The sequence below is a fragment of the Balaenoptera acutorostrata genome, chromosome 19 (assembly GCF_949987535.1).
Source record: "Balaenoptera acutorostrata chromosome 19, mBalAcu1.1, whole genome shotgun sequence".
Classification (NCBI taxonomy): Eukaryota; Metazoa; Chordata; class Mammalia; order Artiodactyla; family Balaenopteridae; genus Balaenoptera; species Balaenoptera acutorostrata.
Window position 1 is genome coordinate 29,811,652 of NC_080082.1, and position 19,599 is coordinate 29,831,250.

Genomic DNA, 19,599 nt, shown 5'->3' on the forward strand with positions numbered 1-19,599 from the left:
TAATTTTCCTTGTTGTGCCACTAACGTTTAATTTTCTCCTATACTATGGAGGGATGTTGTTCATTAGGCCTTAGAGGCTGAACAGCTTATTGAACCGTGAATATATGCTCAATAAAGGTAAATTTATTCTGCAATTGGTTTTCTCCACTAAGCAACATAGAAGTCTTGAATAGAAGTTCTGAAGTATAATGAACTGGTTTGCAGGGCAGAAATAGAGACACAGATGTAGAGAACAAATGTATGGACACCAAGGGGGGAAAATGGAGGGGAGGTGGGTGGTGGTGGTGGTGTGATGAATTGGGAGATTAAGATTGACATATATACACTAATATGTATAAAATGGATAACTAATAAGAACCTGCTGTATAAAAAATAAAATAAAATTCTAAAATTCAAAAAAAAAAGAAGTTCTGAAGTATAGATATAAGAATGACCTATGAATATATTCAATATCCTGTGATAAACCATAATGGAAAAGAATATGAAAATAAGTATATATATGTATAACTGAATCACTTTGCTGTACAGCAGAAATTAACACAACATTGTAAGTCAACTATACTTCAATTAAATAAATTAAAAAAAAAGAATGATCTATGGACACTGAAGATACGGCCATAGGTAGTATGATTGGAAATACGCCTTTGATTTATTGTGAGGCATCCAATTTTTATCTATATTACCGGACCCTATGTATAATACAGGTCAAGCATTATAGCTTATTTTTCAGATGGAGAAAGAGAAATGTAAAAGACCCTTAGTATTACTGCTATTCACGAATAAAGGTAATATTCTGGACCCCTGGTTTTCTTTAACAGTTTTATATGAGTGGCTTTGACCGACAAAAGAATATTAAAGCAGACTCTTGATAATCAATCACATGGGAAACTATATGTAAGTTTTCATCCTAGTAATGTGAAGGAAAAAAGGCAGCATAGAAATTATTCTGAGAGATTTCATTATAGGACTAATAAAATAATACATTTTAAGGTTCCAATTTCAGAATAATAAAATTTAGAACTGGAAGGAATCTTAGAAATCATCCATTCAACTTCTTCATTTTTACTAATGAAAAATTGAGATGTAAGTTTTACTTGAGGTCACAAAACTCACTATTGCCATAATGACAATTAACATTTAGGTAATCTGACTCCCAATCATTCAACTTAAAGCAGGCAAGTTGATAAAATATATTCAAAAACAGATAATAAAAAAGTATACAGCAAAATACACTCCTTTAATTTTTCAAATTCAAATCAGTCCCATGGTAAAAACTTATTCCTCAAAGCTGTGGTTCTTTCCTTTAAAAACCAATGGAACTCCTCAGGAAGAGTATTATTATTCAAATTCAATAAATTCTCAGTTATCCAGGAGAGTCAGGGAAGAGGTATTCTGTTTACCTCAATATTCTTATTAAGAGCATATTTCTACCCACCTGCATAATTGTATTATCAATTTTCTAGGAATTAAATTGTTTTAATCCACTTAGCATTAAAAATAGACATTTAAAAAAAAGTAATTCTGAAAGCACTTCAAGATTAATAGGTACATTAAGTATCAGTGCCCTGCAGGTGCCTCAGCAAATATTTTTTAAGGCCTAACTATGGGTTAGTTGCACAATATTACTAATGAAATTTCTGATTGAAGTTGAAACATAAATCAACTTTTAAATCACATGCACTATTACTCAAAAAATATTTTAAAAGTGACCTTTAAGATGATACACAAATTTTGAATGTCTTTGGACATTTGCTGTTCTTAGGTACAGAACACACAGTTCTTTTTCCTGCTATTATAGGTTATAGAAGTCAGTGTATTATATCAAGACTAAGGTGTTTTTCAAAATCATATGGGATATTTTGAAATTTAAAAATGTAGATGTATAATTTCACATTTAAACAAAATCATTATCATTTTCGACTTACTACATTGATTGTATTGCTTTTAGAAATGTGAAAATGAGATGGAGTTACATTAATGAAAGCCCTTCATCTTAGGCTATCAGTAGTCTTCCATGTTGAAAAGGCAACATTTGAAAAAAATTATCAGGTAAATACTCCCTCTTACACTGAAGATGTGCCTTTAAAACACCAACTAAAACAAACAAACAAACAACAAAAAAAACCCACTGGATGGAAATTAAGAAGTTCAATCACTTGTTAGGCTATTGGTTCTACACAATGCCAAAGGTTTGTTTACTTGGAAAAATCCAGACTTTGGACTAAATTTTCTGGGATCCACTCTAGTGCCTGGGGTTATTTGTCAGATTTTACACAAATTCAGAAAAGAACAAAAGAGAAACTTAGGTAACTTCAGGCTGTTTTGCCCTGTGCATGCAGGAGGAGAATCATAAAAGTAGGTAATCCCTTAACTTGAAGAGCAAGACAAATACTTAATACCACCCCTAGTGTGAGATAATTGTCTTAACTTTCATAAAACATTTAAAATGAAGTGAGGGGAGAAAAGTGGGGCTACATTTTCTTTTCCCCAACCATCATGTGGAAAGGTTAAATTATAAACTTAATACTCTGAGACCTTAAAAGGCATCTTGGCAGATTTCCCCTTTCCTGGCTATATTATTACAGCCATGCCTAACAGACTAGTGGCCATATTCTAAAACAGGGATCCTGATATTAATGTGCGGTTGCTGGCAGCAGCCTTATTCTTATATAACCACACCTGTTTTAAGCAGCTCCCCAGACCAAGTTTAAATTACAAGTCCCTTGAGGAAAGCGGACGTGATCTCTGGGCTTGGCTCAATTCAGAATTACACGCATGTGGTATTTCATAAATATTATATGATGGTGATAATGGTGTCCACAGAGGCTAAATGCCAACCTCTTCTATTTTCACTGGGGATCTCTAACAGGCAGCTGAGGGCTGTTAACAGGCCAGTTACATCATTTCAAGAGTTACAACTTTCCTCTAAATGAGTCAAAAAGGAAGGATTTATCTTCAAACTCAGGATGATCCTCCAAAGTAGATTGGGAGAGAGGGAATGCATTAAAAACCAGAGAAGCAGGAGGGGTAGAAACCAATTAAATAGGCAGATGAACAGAGCACTTGAAAATGCAGCCTGTCTAGCTGAGTCTACTGGCCGGGAATTCCTGGATTCTGTTTGCCCCGTTATCACCACCTGAATCAAAATGAAAAAGCCAAACCAAGGGCCGTTCACAAGAAAGGCACAACTACCCCTGCTTTTTGGGTGGCAGTTTCTCCATACTCCTATCTTCTTTCTTTTGGAAGCTGGCAACACTGACTCCTGTGGGGGGCCTCAGTTTTCAGCTGAGACTAATATGAAAAATACAGTGAGACAGCCTAACCTTAAAGCTGTGGCTGTCAACCTTGGTTGCTCTTCAGAATCACCTGGGGAGCCTTAAAAAATACTCATCTCTGAGCCCCACCTCTAAAGATTTTTATTTAACTCACGTGGAGTGGGACTCAGCTCAAGCACTCTCCCGGTGATTCTAAATTGCAGTCAGGGCTGAGAGCCACTGCAATAAAGACGCAGCAACATTTATATATATTTATACATCTCTCTATCGCTTTAGATACCAAATAACTGGTTATGATTTGTGTACATTTTCTTTGTTTACTTTTTTTCCTGTCTGCAGTTTTCAAACAAATGAAAGAATATTCTTTGCTCTGAGGCAGGGCAAGACATGACAAGAGCTGGCTAACATCAGCAGGGCATGCCTGATTTTGTGTGAAGTACATGTAAGAGTGATCACTTTGATTCATTAAGGCAACCAGAGACATTTCAACTATAAGTACACTCTTTCATTCCCCAATGCCCTGATCCTCTTTACAATTATATCAAAACAAAACTGTTACATGTTTATTTTGCTAGAGAAACGGGACTAAAGAATTCTAGATTTTAGATAGTTGTTCCGCCATTAAAAAAAAAACAACTACCTTTTATAAAACTGCTTAATTTCACATTTCTGAACCTGTTTCTATACAGTTAAGCAGATTTCCAGGAAAACACTTTTTTTTTTAATAAATGTAATAGAAAGACCAGATGTGAATTAAGAGAAAAACAGGTTTTGAATTTCCTGCCTCCTCACCTTTTTTAAAGGAAAAAAATATATCTCCTGAGAGCTTTCTTGATTTATTCCAGGATTTTTTTCAAAATTTCATTCTTAACAATAACAACAACAGCTTTCCTGCTCTTTGGAATTCATTCACCAAATAAGAAATGACCTATTAAAATCTACTCCATTAGAGCCTGCCCTGCACTCCCATCACATAAAGTCCATATAAATCCCGTGTCTCAAAAAGCCGACATACAAACCACTCAGAACATTTTTCATGAAAAATCTGTTTAATTTAGCAGTAAAGGGCAGCACAAGTTCAGAAATAGGTCGGGTTATGAAAGAACTCAGCAGGAAATGACAGCTTTGGATGGGGTAACCGCAACCGTGCAAGAGCATGGCTAAGCTTCCAGCACTCCTGTCCCCGGGGGTAGTCCTGACTTAGTGCCCACTTTAGGAATACATGGTCAGCTGCAGCCATTCTTGGGTAGACACCTGAATCAGGCCATCCGCATCTCTATCCAGGGATTTGAAGGCACGAAACATGGCATCCAGGCGAACCAGGCAGCCGATGAAGTTGTTAAAATCCGTACTTCCATCCTCATCGGCATATCGGCGGACAATCATTTGGTAAAGTTGTTCCTTTAGCTGGAAGCCTGCTGCCTGCAGAGCCCCCCGCAGCTGAGAACTTCCCAGAGACCCAGAATGGTCCCTGTCATATTGCTTATAAATACGCTGCCATTTCTTGATGTTGTTCCAGAAATACTTAAATTCTTCGAAGCCCAGCTTTCCAGTTGCGTCATTGTCCATGATGGACACGATGCTCCGGCAGGTGTCAAGACTAAAGCCGTCGGACTTCAGATCCTTGTGCTTAGACAGGACTTTGTTGAGAATATTCATTAGGTCAGTGGCACCTACCTCCATGTCTGGTCCAGCCAGCTGTGCAAATTGTTGCCGAAACCGCCTAACTTCCTCACTTTCGTTGGCCTCCACGTTGGTGAAATGCTGCTCAGTGGGTGGTGGTTCCGGGGTGTACTGAGCAGCTGCAGCCTCACTGATAAAATTCACAAGTCCTCCAACTATCCCTCCAATATTTCCTCCTCCTCCTCTTCTCTGACCGCCTCCTCCAAGAAGGTCTCCAAGAGCTTGTCCAAGACCTTGACCTTGATCTGCTCCTTCCAATAGAGACTTTGCAAGAAACATGCTTTCGGTTTACCAAGCAAGGGTAAAGGCTGCTGAAATCTTGGAGGTGGTGTGAGAGAGATGAAATGGAGTCTAAGTAGTTTACATGTGGAAGAACTGGCTTTTCTGTACTTGCTTGCACTGTACCACACCCTGGGTGCACCTCCTACCCTAGTTGCCTGAATTCCACTGTAGTTGCCTGAATTCCACTAGGTCCTAGCACCTGCCATTTTTCAGAGGGCGTCAATAAAATACTCCTAAGTTATAGTATGTCTGACAAATTAGAAGAAATCATATTTTTAAGTGTAATATATTAAACTATACATTTCTATATGCTGTTAACTATTTTTAGTTCTCTTTCTCAGCACCTGAAAGATGACGTGGAGTTTCCTAACAGGAGAAGGTAAATGACTCAAGGATATCAAGAATTTCTTTTCTAAGGAATATTTATTGTTAGGGTACAATTGAAGAATTCCGGGGCACTGGAAAAATTTTTACCTAATTCTCTTCCTTTAGCAAAGATTTGCAGCATCCAATGTTCTTAAGAAAAACTTGGAAGGGGGATTTTTAAAATGCAGGGTCCCCAGGTCCCATCCTCAGAGATTCTGATTCTGTATAGTCTGCTGTGGGGCTCATGATTACGTTTTTGGAATCTTTTGGAAGTGTAACATTCACATAGAAAACTGTACAAATCACAAATATATAGCTCAAAGAATTTCACAAAATGTATATACCCATGTCATAACACCCAGATCAAGAAACAGAACATCACCAGGACTCCCGAAGCCTCTTCATGCCTCTTTCCAGTTATTCTCCTCTCCCAAGGGTAACTAACCATTGTCCTGACATCTAACACCACAGATTCATTTTTGTACCTTAAATAAATGGAATCATATAGCATATACTTTTTTGTACCTTGTTTTTAAATTTTTAATTAAAAAATTTTAAAATTGTGGTAAAATACATGTAATGTGCAATTTACCATTTTAACCATCTTTTAAAAAATATTTATTTATTTATTTGGTTGCACTGAGTCTTGGTTGCGGCAGGCGGCTCCCTAGTTGGGCTCCTTAGTTGTGGCACGTGGGCTCTTTAGTTGCAGCTCGTGGGCTCCTTAGTTGTGGCAGGTGAACTCAGTTGCAGCACGCATGTGGGATCTAGTTCCCTGACCAGGGATCGAACCCGGGCCTCCTGCACTGGGAGCGCAGAGTCTTAACCACTGTGCCACCAGGGAAGTCCCCCATTTTAACCATTTTTAAGTGTACAGTTCAGTGACATTAAGTACATTCACATTGTTGTGCAACCATCATCACCATCCATCTCCAGAAATTTTTTCTTCTTGCAAAACTGAGACTGTCCCCATTAAACATTCCTTCCTCCCCTTAGGCCCTAGCAACCACCATTCTACTTCATGTCTGTATGAATTTAACTGTTTTAGGTATCTCATATAAATGGAATCATACAGTATTTGTCCTTTTGTGACTGGCTAATTTCACTTAGCATAATGTCTTCAAGGTTCATCCATGTTGTAGTATGTGTCAGAATTTATTTCTTTTTTAAAGCTAAGTAACCTTCCATTGTATGTATATAACATTTTTTTTATCCATTTGTCCATTGGTGGATGCTTGGGTTGCTTCCACCTTTTGGCTTTTGTGAATAATGCTGCTACAAACATGGGGGTACAAATATTTCTTCAAGTTCCTACTTTCAAATCTTTTGGTTATATACCCAGAAGCAGAATTGCTGGATCAAATGGTAATTCTGTTTTTAATTTTTTAAAGAACAACCATACTATTTTCCACAGTGGCTATACTATTTTACATTCCCACCAACAGTGTGCAAGGGTTCCAATTTCTCCACAGCCTTGCCAACACTTGTTATTTTCTGGGTGTTTTTTTTGTTTGTTTGTTTGTTTTTTGATAATAGCCATCCTAATGGGTGTGACAGGATATCTTATAGGGGTTTTAATTTGCATTTCCCTAATGATTAGTGATGTTGAGCATCTTTTCATATACCTGTTGGTCACTTGTATATCAAGAAATGTTTATTCAAGCCCTTTGCCCATTTTTTGATTGGGTTGTTTGTTTTTTTTGTTGTTATTTTGTAGCTCCTTCTACATTCTGGATATTAACCTCTCATCAGTTATACAATTGGCAAATATTTTCTTCCATTCCATGAGTTGCCTCTCCACTCTGTTGATAGTGTCCTTCAATTCACAAAATTTTTAAATTTTGATGTAGTCCAATTTATCTAATTTTTCTTTTATTGCTTGTGCTTTTGGTGTCATATCCAAAAAATCAACAAGAAATCCACTGTCACAAAGCTTTTCTCCTACGTTTTTGTCTAACACAAAACATAATAGCTTTAGCTCTTATGCTTAGGTCTTTGACCCATTTTGAGCTAATTTTTACATATGGCATAAGGTAAGAGTCCACTTCATTCTTCTGCATGTGGTTATCCAGTTTTCTCAGCACCATTTGTTGAAAAGACTGTTCTTTCCCCATTGAATGGTCTTGACACCCTTATCGAAAATCATTTGTATGCACACACACAGGTTTAGTTCTGGGCTCTCTATTCTATTCCATTGGTTCATATCTGTCTTTATGCCAGTACCACACTATTTGGATTACTGTAGCTTTGTAGTAAGTTTTGAAATCAGGAAGTGTAAGACTTCCAACTTTGTTCTTTTGCAAGACTATTTTGTCTATTCAGCATCCCTTGAGATTCCATATGAATTTTAGGATGGATTTTCTGACTTCTGTAAAAAAAAAATGTTGTCGGGATTTTGATAGGGATTGCGCGGACTCTGTAGACCACTTTGGGCAGTATTGACTTCTTAACAATATTAAGAATTCCAATCCATGAACACAGGATGTCTTTCCATTTATTTGCATCTTTTTAAATTTCTTTGAGCAACACTTTGTAGTTTCCAGTGTACAAGTCTTCTACCTCCTTGGTTGTTTATTCCTATTTTATTTTTTTTAATGCTGCTGTAAATAGAGTTGCTTTCTTAATTTCTTTTTCAGATTTACTGTTAGTGTATAGAAACACAACTAAGTTTTTTTTTAAAAATAAATTTATTTATTTTTGGCTGCATTGGGTCTTCGTTGCGGTGCACAGGCTTCTCACTGCGGTGGCTTCTCTTGTTGCGGAGCACAGGCTCTAAGCGCGCGGCCTTTAGTAGTTGTGGCATGCGGGCTCTAGAGTGCAGGGTCAGTAATTGCACTGCAGGGGCTTAGTTGCTCCACAGCATGTGGGATCTTCTCGGACCAGGGATTGAACCTGTGTCCCCTGCACTGGTAGGCAGATTCTTTTATTTATTTATTTATTTATTTATTTATTTATTTATTTATTTATGGCTGCATTGGGTCTTCATTGCATGTGCGTGGGCTTTCTCTAGTTGTGGTGATCAGGGGCTACTCTTTGTTGTGGTGCACAGGTTTCTCATTGTGGTGGCTTCTCTTGTGGAGCACGGGCTCTAGGCTTGCGGGCTTCAGTAGTTGTGGCACGCGGGCTTCAGTAGTTGTGGCTTGTGGACTCTAGAGCGTAGGCTCAGTAGTTGTGGCGCACGGACTTAGTTGCTCTGCGGCATTTTGGATCTTCCTGGACCAGGGATCGAACCCGTGTCCCCTGCACTGGCAGGCAGATTCTTAACCACTGCGCCACCAGGGAAGTCCCCACAACTAAGTTTTGTGTGTGGATTTGTATCCTGCAACTCTGCTGAATTAGTTTATTAGTTCTAACAATTGTGTGTGTGTGTGTTGTCTGCAGGATTTTTTTACATATAAGATCATGTATTCTGTGAGCAGAGATAATTTTTCTTCTTCCTTTCCAGCTCATATTCCTTTCATTTCTTTTCTTGCCTAACTGTTTTGGCTAGGGCTTCCAGTACTATGCTGAAGAGGAGTAGTGAAAGCAGGCATCCTTTTGTGTTCCTAATCTTAGAGGAAAGGTTTTCAGGCTCAAACCATTGAGTATGATGTTGGCTGTGGGCTTTTCATATATGGTTTTTATTATGTTGAGGTATTTTTCTTCTATTCCTAGTTTGTTAAGTGTTTTTATCTGAAAGGGTGTTGAATTTTGTCAAATGCTTTTTCTGGATCGATTGAGGTAACTGTGTTTTTTCCCCCTTCATTCTGTTAATGTGGTTTATTACATTGATTGATTTTCATATGTTGAACCACCCTTGCGTTCAAGGAATAAATCCCACTTAGTCATGATGTAAAATCCTCTTTATGTGCTGTTGAATTCTGTTTGCTAGTATTTTGTTCAGAATTGTTGCATCAATATTCATATGGGGGACTTCCCTGGTGGTGCAGTAGTTAAGAATCTGCCTTCCAATGCAAGGGAGATGGGTTCGATCCCTGGTCAGGGAACTAGATCCCACATGCATGCCACAACTAAGGAGCCCATGAGCCGCAACTAAGGAGCACACGTGCTGCAATTAAGTAGCACACGTGCTGCAACTAAAGGAGCTGGCGAGCCGCAAGTAAGGAGCCCGCCTGCTGCAACTAAGACCAAAATAAATAAATAAAATAAATAAAAAAAACAATTCATATAGGACATTGGTCCGTAGTTTTCTTTTCATGTACTGTTGACGCTTGAACAATACGGGTTTGAACTATGTGCCTCCATTTCTACTAGGATTTTATTCAATAAATACATACTACAGTCCTACACTTGAGCTTGGTTGAATCTGTGGATGCAGAATCATGGATACAAAGGGCCGACTATAAAGTTATACGGAGATTTTCGACTGCACGGGGGTTGGTTCCCCTAACCCCTGTGCTGTTCAAGGGTCAACTGTACTATCCTTTTCTGACCTTGGTATCAGGATAATGTTGGCCTCATAGAATGAGTTGGGAAGTATTCCCTCCTCTTCAATTTTTGGGAAGAGTTTGAGAACGATTAGTGTTAACTCTTCTTTAAACATTTGGTAGAATTCACTAGTGAAGCCATCTGGTCCTGGGATTTTCTTTGTTGGGAGGTTTTTAAAAAATTACTCATTCAATCTCCTTACTAGTTAGGTCTGTTCATATTTTCTGTTTCTTCATGATTCAGTCCTGGTAGGTTGTACATTTCTAGGAATTTGTCCATTACATATAGGTTAACCAATTTGTTGGCATACAGTTGCTCATAGTACTGTTTTATAATACTTTTTATTTCTGTAAACTTGGTAGTACTGTCCTCTCTTTTCTGATTTTGTGTGTCTGGCTTTTCTTTGCTCAAAATTACATTTGTGAGATTTTATATTTTTAATAAGTATCTTCAGAAGTCAGTCTATGACAGATAGTCCCAGATAATACTTTGAGAAACCTCACCCTCTACTACGTAGAGTCAGGGTACAAGCCTTTCAGCAGTCTTTGGAAGTTCTATTGGTAAACTCAGGGAAAAGTGGCCAGGACATAACTAAATCCTTATATCACTCAGCATTTTGGACCTTAATTTCAATCTGCAAACTGATGATAATAGTATCTCCCCTGCCTACTTCATAATGATTCAATTTCTTTTATTATGTTTCAGGACTTGGACTCAATGTTTAGGAGAGAAAGATGAAAACATCAGGATTGCTGTCCTCAAGGATCAAAGAGACCCACAGAAAACTAGGTGTTGTAACTATAATCTGAGGTCTATTTTCACATTTCTACTATTAATACTAAACTATTACATTTGTATATAATATTCTTTGGTATATCGATTTCATAGAATTTCCCTGGAAGACATAAAAGCATTTGAAATAAGGAAAGAAAAACTCAGAGAAGTTAAGCTACTTATAAAAGGTCACACAGCTAATACATTGTACACGATTATCAAACCAATATGGGTGCCCAAAAGAGGAACAATAAGTTCTGGTGAGGAAAGGAAAGGAGAACATTTACCTACAGAAGAGATAAGGTGTAGACCTGACTATAGGCTAAGTCAGAGTTCTCCAAAATATAAGATATATATATATATATATATATATATATAAAGGGGTGGTGTAGTGAAAAGATAGAGGAACTAAAGCATGTGTGGTATTCAAGAGATAATGAGTAGTCCAGTGTGATGAGAGTTTACTGCTGAGAATGATGGGAGATAAAGGCAACTCAATAGAATAGAATGAAATTGGAAAGGACTCTGAACTGCCATGTGACAGAGTCTATCTCACAGGTTACTCTGGAAAATACTAAGACTCACATATGAAGTCAAAAGGAGGTTAAACATAAAATTACTTTATAAACTGTACAATTCTAGAATTAAATAATGATTATTCTAGTTATTATTAGGGAGAGAATAGTAGCTGGGAGACACTGCTCTGTGTAGGACATGAGAGCAATGTCTCCTGCCACACTTAGTGGTTTACAGAAAACTCTCCATCAACTGGTTTTATGGCACAATGACTCCAATAACTGGTCTCATGGGCACCGTGAAATGGTCTCTGTAAACACCAAAGGCCAAATGTCTTCCTTTACCACACTGAAGAAGCACCACAAAGGGACTTTCTTCCCTTTAGGGGATCACAAGGGGCCATCTGGCCTCAGACAGATTTAAATCCATTCATATAAGCTTCTGAGGAAATTACATGGGCTTTGTTTTTATAATATTGCAAATTAACTTGACAGCATCCATTGTCATATAAATTGTGCCTCCTTATGACCATCTGAAGTGTTTTTCGCTGAAGTTTAAATCCAATTCCTCTCATTTATTTTCTGCTAAGATGGAAAGCATTTGGCTAACGGTTTCTCATAAGCCATCATAGAATAAAAGACTGTTATTAGATTAACAAGCCTCTTCTTCTCTGGACTATTTAATCCCCTAAGGCTATTTATTAGGACATTAGTAGGAACTTTGGTTGCTGTCTGGGGGAACTCTACTGTGTAGCTCTGGAGAAAAAGGGTAGGGGAAGAGGCCATATTCAATGGAAAATTTAACCTCAATTTGAGGGGGAAGAGTTATTGAACTTAAAAAGTTAACAGTGACACACGAATGCTACTAGCAACACTATTCATAATAGTTCCAAAGTAGAAACAACCTAAATATCCACTAACAGGTGAATGAATAAACAAAATGTGATAAATTCATATAATGGAGTACTATTTGGCAATAAAAAGGGATGAATTACTGATACAGGCAACGACATGGATGGTTCTCAAAAACTTACAATAAGTGATAAAAGCCAGACATGAGACTGTATATCGTAAGATTCCATTATATGAAATGTCCAGAAAAGGCAAATCTATACAAGTCTCTATTCTAGTCTTTATTCTAGACCAGGTCTAGAACAACGCAGGAGGACTTACTATAGTGGTTGCCTAGGGCTGGGAGATAGGTAGGTGACAGGAATTAACAGTTAATGACACAAGGAATCATAATGGGGTGATGGAAAAACTCTAAAACTGATTTATGGTGCTGGTTGCACAACTTGGTAAATTTACTAAAAAAATCATTGAACTATATGCTTGAAATGGCTGAATACTCTGATATGTAAAATATGTCTCAAGAAAGTTATTTTTAAAAAGTCCAGAGATGGTTTGTAGTAAAAAGAATACTGAACTAGGAGTTCCCAGTGTTGCAACTAACCAGCTCTGTAGCCTTGAGCATGCAACTTCCTCTTTTGGGCTGGAAGCTTCCTGAGAAATGAGGAAGATGGGCAATTTGACACTAAACATCCTTTCAGCTCTAGAATTCTGCGGGTCTAGATCTTCATGTGCCACGAAGTGGTGACTGCAGCTTCGTTCTTACCTTGCATTCAGTTTCCTTCTCATGCCCAAGTATTTTTATGTTATATATGACTGTAATTTAATCTTTTTCTTGGGTCTGGTTCTACAACTTTTCAAGACATACTTACATACCCTTATCCTCACTATGACGTATTGTCTGGTTTTCAAAAGTATTCCGGTAACCTATCAAATATGTTGCTCCTCCAGACAGAACTCCAAGGTGGGGGGACTGAAGCAGGTCTCGAATAACTCAGGACACACAGCTCCCACTTTCAGTGAGGGCTCTCTGTCAAGTGGGGCTTTCACCTAACTGCAACATGATCTGGACCAGACCTTCCTAATTTGTTGATGAGAATGTCACGTTGGATGAAATCAAAAGCCTTTCTCGAGTCCATATAGATAATATCTATTTCTTCTTCTTTATCATCTTGGACTGTCACTCTGTCATAAGAGGAAATTAAATTGGTCTGACACAATTTGCTCCTTACAAAGCCCTGTTCTTTACCTCTTTATGCTCTTGGAGGAAGCCATTGCTCACTTGTTCCAATAAAAAATTGAGCTTTAGTCAATGCCCTCTCCTTTCTGTTTCCTCTAAGTGTCTCCTAGGTAGACTTGCATTGAGAAGCCAAAAAGAAAGCATATAATTCTCATGCTTAAAAGGATATTTCTAGTGTAAGAACGCTCAGGGAGGGAAAATATTATGCTGGACTACATGGGGGAGTTAAGTCACCCTGAGAATTAAAGAAAGAAATGGTCAGACATATAGGCCATCGAACTTTCAGGATGACTGGTACAACTGGATAGGAATGTTCATCTAGCCCACTCAGAAAGTTATAGCCTTCTTCTGTTAATTATATCATATGAGCTTTAGAGTTCATGTAACAAATCCTGATTAATTGAGATTGGAATCAAGATGAATTCTTTTCTCTAGCTTATGAGCGATGAGGAAGAGGAACGTCCCGTGTCATGAGGGGAAATCGAGTGTGAATCAGCAAAATATTCCTGATTTTAGAAACTCGCTTTGAAGCCGCTTGGCGTTACACCACCGTTCGCCTTCTCTTCCCCACATCTCCCACTCCCCCCTCCCGTTTTCATGTCCAATAAATGTAATAGGTCTCTACAAAAAAAAAAAAAAAAAAGATGAGTTCTTTTCACATGAGCTATGAAATACTAAAGTACACATCAAACCTGAACTGGAAATTTCAAGGATATTAGAAAGGGGAAAAGGGGGGTGGAGGAGGGATAAATTAGGAGCTTGGGATTAACAGACACACACTACTAGATATAAAGTAGATAAACAATGAGGTCCTAGTGTGTAGCACAGGGAAAAATATTCAATATCTTGTAATAACCTATAATGGAAAAGAATCTGGAAAAGAATATATAAATATAACTGAATCACTTTTCTGTACACCAGAAACTGACACAACATTGTAAATCAGCTATACTTCAATTTAAAAAAAAAGGATAGAAGACTTCACTGTTGCAACTATTCACCTCCGGCACTGTATTATGAAAGCAGCCATAGACAGTACATAAACAAATGGGCATGGTTGTGTCCCAATAAAGCTTTATTTACAAAATAGGCGTCAGACTGGATCTGGTCTATCAGCTGTAGTTTGCTGACTGTCACCTGCTGTATTTCCTAAACTGATGAAAATAAAGCATGCTGGTAAAGTTTAAGGACTGATTGAAGGATTGCAGTCAGGGCTTATAGCTACCATCGTTCCACATCTGATTTAAAGGGGGTCACTCTGAATCTTTATTCTCACCAAATCTGTCTACTTCTTATTGACATCCTCTCCATTTCTAACTAGTGGTATATCATTCATCTTCACAGATGACAGAGACTGATTTCTAATAACTCAGCTATAGTCTGGCATGAGCTCACTCTCTTTTTACCAAAACAATTATGCACACAACAGACCACAGGCTAAGAAAATTTAGATAGATGGTTACTATTTCCATTCTCTAAAAAATGTGAAAACTGTCCTGATTTTTCCCATTTCAGCCTTCTAACTGGTACTTAGTTCTTCTGGCATCACTATGTCCTTTGTTTAAATATTAGAACAGGAAAGGTGTGTGTATACTTTAGCACTTTGACAATCCAGCATTTTTGGCTATTCTGGAGATCTTTTATTACTGTTTTGCATTGTGTGGAATGAATGCGTTTCTTTATCCCGAGTTCTTCCTGTCTGCCCTGTTCTTGGCATTAGTTCAAGTGTTAAATCGTGAGCAAATAATGAGCATATAATAACAAGCATCCTTGCTTGCCCTTCCCTGTTAGAGAAGGTAGGGTGCTGTATTATGCAGATTTTCATGCTGAGAGTTAGGACAGGGCACTTATGTGGCTTAAGTGACTGGAAATAAACAGAGAAATCTTTCTGAGTGGGGTGGATTAACTTTTTTAATTCAGTTGTACAAATTATACTGAAAGTTTAGGACCAAATGTCCCACAAAGTCAAAAACATTTACAATCCGGCTCTTTGCTGACAAAAGTCTGCTGACCCCTGAAATATAGCTTTGCCACCAGCGAATATACATACCGTTATGGTGATGTGTGCCAGATGGAACATTACCCTGAATGTATCATGAGATGTAGTGTAGACGAGATGACTTGCCACTAGTAAGAGGTAAGAGGCAGATAACATAGTATACCGTCAAACTAGCAACAAAGATGACATGTGTGCTGAAATATCTGAGGACCTTGTCTCATAGGTATGTAAGATACTGCTGGCAGGGCAGCACACGGCTCTGCTCAATAACACAGCGTTGAAGAATGAATGAAATAAGGTGATGCTGTGTAGATATTCTTATGACTGCTAAAATGACTGTGTTATAATTATTTCTGACTTAGCCAGTGTTGTTTCTCAGTCCCATTAAGTGTATTTAAATGCCTTCAAGAGTGTTGGCAAAAAAATCTAGTCTTGAAAACTGAATTATGAATATAAAAAATGTTGAGGGCTTCCCTGGTGGCGCAGTGGTTGAGAATCTGCCTGCCAATGCGGGGGACACGGGTTCGAGCCCTGGTCTGGGAGGATCCCACATGCCATGGAGCAACTGGGCCCGTGAGCCACAACTGCTGAGCCTGCATGTCTGGAGCCTGTGCTCCGCAACAAGAGAGGCCACGATGGTGAGAGGCCTGCGCACCGCGATGAAGAGTGGTCCCCACTTGCCGCAACTAGAGAAAGCCCTCGCACAGAAACGAAGACTCAACACAGTCATAAATAAATAAATAAATAAATAAATAAATAAAAGAACGTGAATTTCTTAAAAAAAAAAAAAAAGTGTTGAGAAGCCACTGTTTTAAACTACTGTTTCAGCTCTCAACTCTAACTCATGTGGACTTTTGACTAATCCCAGTCAGCCTCTGACTCAGAGAGTTCAGTGTACATTCGGGAAAATAAAGAAGCTGAATGAAACCTAAAGATGAAAAGGGTCTTCTTTTCCTTTTTTTCAGAGATGAGACCTCTCCACAAAAAACTGTCCTAAACCAATGACCCATGCTATGCTTTGGATCATGAATGCCACATTTCTGTTGGACCTTGAAATCATCTGCCATCGCATATCTGACAATCTAAAGGAACACATCAGATTGTCAGAAGAAACTGAATAGACAGCACATTTTTTTTTTTTTTTTTAGGACAGACTGAGACGAAAACCATTATGAAGTTTTTGCAGACTTGCCAGGAATGTATGTGGGAAGAAGGAGTAAGGGAACATGGAGAGATATACAGATCTCTCCCCTTCGCCAAAATACCAACCACAATTGCACCAGACTTGGGGAGAGATTAAGAGAAGAAAAGAAGGAAGGGGAAAAGGAGAATAAAGTGGGAAAGGCACATGGGAGAAGCCCTCTGCCCTGCAAAAATTTATAGCTACTGAAATGAAAGAGCAAGAGGAACACCCCACCCTCTCTCTTTCCCAGCCTTCTTCCTCCCCCACCCCTCATAAGTATTGAGTTTAGCAAGATAAGCTACTCAGAGAGAAATAAACTATGACTGAACTTCTTTTGTCTTTTCCGTGGAACATTTCCCAGCTAAATCCCTCCAAGAGAGCATGGAAGTGGGGATGGGCACAGGGCATGGCAACGATTGCATAATTCAGCTTCTCAAAACAAAGCAAATCTTCACAGGCACAGACATGCAGGTATGTTAAAAACAAAAAAAGGAAAGTGAGAAAGACAGAGAGACAGAGAGACAAAGAGAAGAGAAAAGGAAGAGCTAAAGAAAGGCCAAATGCATTGGTTGTTAATTCTCCAGATTATTTTCTCTACCTTCCAGTATGTTGGAGATCAAAAGTGTTTTAAAGACCAACTCATGGTCTATATCTAAAGCTAAGTCTATACACTATACAAAGAAGTGAAGAGAACTTACAGTTATAATTGATACGTGAGCCCATTGAAGCAGTCCATGCAGAAGCGTGATTGACCACACTGGCCACAAAGGCTCACCAGTCTCCAAACTGCTTGGAGCTAATTGTATTCTTTCAGAGTGAGTCAATCTGGCTAACTAGGGCTCATTGTAATCCTTGGTTTACACTGCCTTCCCCACTCCCAAATCTTCCCACATATCCCAGTGCTATAGAAACAATGGGGCCACTGGCAGGTATCATCAGTCATCAAAAGACAGAACTGATGTCAAAGCAATCTTATTATTGCTGTTATGACAGTTTGACACCTGAAAGACAGGGCAACTTCTATAGAGACTATTTTTAATCTTGATTAAAAATCCTGATGAGCATAAAGTCTATGATGTGTTTTGAACTTCCCTCTTGGTCCCTGTTTCATGTCACTTCCCATTTACCCATCTCCTGTCCTTATTTGTATGTCCCTGCCATATTCCTTCCTGTCACCAAGTTCATATTTATAGAAACTTTATTTAAAATTGCTTGCATGGTTTCCAGAGCCATACTGAAAAATGCTATACAAATCTCACAGAAATACTAGTAACAGTACAAGTGAAAAGTGCCTCTATTTTCCCAACTTGCACTGTTACATCCCATAATTTACATCTCCTTTTCCCTAAATCTTCATTACACTTTATAGTAGCACCATTGCAGTGACACATTACCACTTCACGGACAAGGAAAAAATATTTGTGTGCTGCAACAAGCACAGAAGAGAGGCTTGTGCACTCCATACAGAAGAAGGTTGCTTACCTGCATCATGTTAAAGAATAGTTCATCTAAGGGACTTCCCTGGTGGCGCAGTGGTTAAGAATCCACCTGCCAATGCAGGGGACACAGGTTCGAGCCCTGGTCCAGGAAGATCCCACATGCCGCGGAGCAACTAAGACTGCGAGCCACAACTACAGAGCCCGTGTGCCACAACTACTGAAGCCCGCGCGCCTAGAGCCCGTGCTCCGCAACAAAAAGAAGCCACCACAATGAGAAGCCCGCGCACCGCAACAAAGAGTAGCCCCTGCTCGTCGCAACTAGAGAAAGCCCGCGCCCAGCAACGAAGACCCAATGCAGCCAAAATTACAATAAATTTAAAAAAAAAGAATAGTTATCTAAGAGAATAAGTCACAGAATAAGTCATTAGGAATGTTAGTGACCTCTGGGTAAGAAGAAAAAGAAAAGCTCTGTCCTGGTTTCTGTCAGCAGGCTATAATTTCTTTGCAAAATATCTTTTCCCAGTGGTTGATAGAGACCTGGGACTTCTGGGGCCAGCCAGGATGGAATGAGCCCAGTTTAGCCTATCTCTCCTTCTCACTACAATTAGAAACTCTGATCGAAATACAAAAAGCACTACCTCTGGATAAAATACCATGGCAGGAGGAACTTGAAAAACAACCAGATAGGCCTGAAGGCAGCAGGATGAAATTATTAAATTGTTGAAAGGGAAGAACTCTATACAGAATTCCATATATGTACAACAAAAATATCCCTCAGGAATGAATGTGAAATAAAAAAGATCACAATCCTAAGTATTTATCCAACCCTAAGTATTTACCCAAGTAAAAGGAAAACCTATACATGAACGCTTAGAACAGTTATATTCATAATTGTCCCAAGTTGGAAACAAACCAAATGTTCCTCAATTGGGGAATGGATACACCAAGTACGGTACATCCACCCAATTGAATACCACTCTGCAATAAAAGGAGACAAATTACAGATACATGCAATAACATGGCTGAATCTCAGATGCGTTATGCTGAGTGAAAGAAGCTGGACTTAAAAGGATATACTAAATGATTCCATTTGTATGGCATCTGGAAAAAGCAAACCTATAGGGATGGAGTGATTGCCAGTGGTTAAAGGTGAGGGAAGGGGTTGACTATAAAAGTCTAGCTACAGGGAATTTTTTTTTTGTTTTTGCAATTGTATTTCTTGAATGTGGTGGTAGTTACATGCCTCTACGCATTTGTTAGAACTCACAAAACTGTAACCAAAAAAGTAAACTTTACTGTCAACTTTATATATTAAAAAACAAATTAAAAAGAGAGAACTTGAAATCTTGATGCACTTTTCCTAAGGAAACTTTGACATTTCAATGATCTAACTCCATGTACGTACATATTCGTAAGCAGAAAACTGAATCCCCACTATAAGGACAAACAGTCAAGCTTTAATTGAAAACTTTGTTATAAATAAACTAAAATCTATTTGGTCTTCGGATGTTTTTGGGGAAGTCCAGAAACCTTCAGGATAGAATAGTACCACCCGTGTCATCAATG

The 19,599-nt window shown here is 38.5% G+C and overlaps 2 protein-coding genes across 2 annotated transcripts in view; both read right to left on the reverse strand.

Moving 5' to 3' along the window:
* Nucleotides 1-19,599, reverse strand: part of LPCAT2 (lysophosphatidylcholine acyltransferase 2) — a 69,659-nt gene that overhangs the window by 12,169 nt on the left and 37,891 nt on the right. The gene's annotated exons all lie outside the window — the stretch shown is intronic.
* Nucleotides 4,329-5,252, reverse strand: CAPNS2 (calpain small subunit 2). The gene has a single exon (XM_007167593.2). It carries the CDS (start codon nucleotides 5,235-5,237, stop codon nucleotides 4,488-4,490), a length of 750 nt encoding a protein of 249 aa, XP_007167655.1. The 5' UTR covers nucleotides 5,238-5,252; the 3' UTR covers nucleotides 4,329-4,487.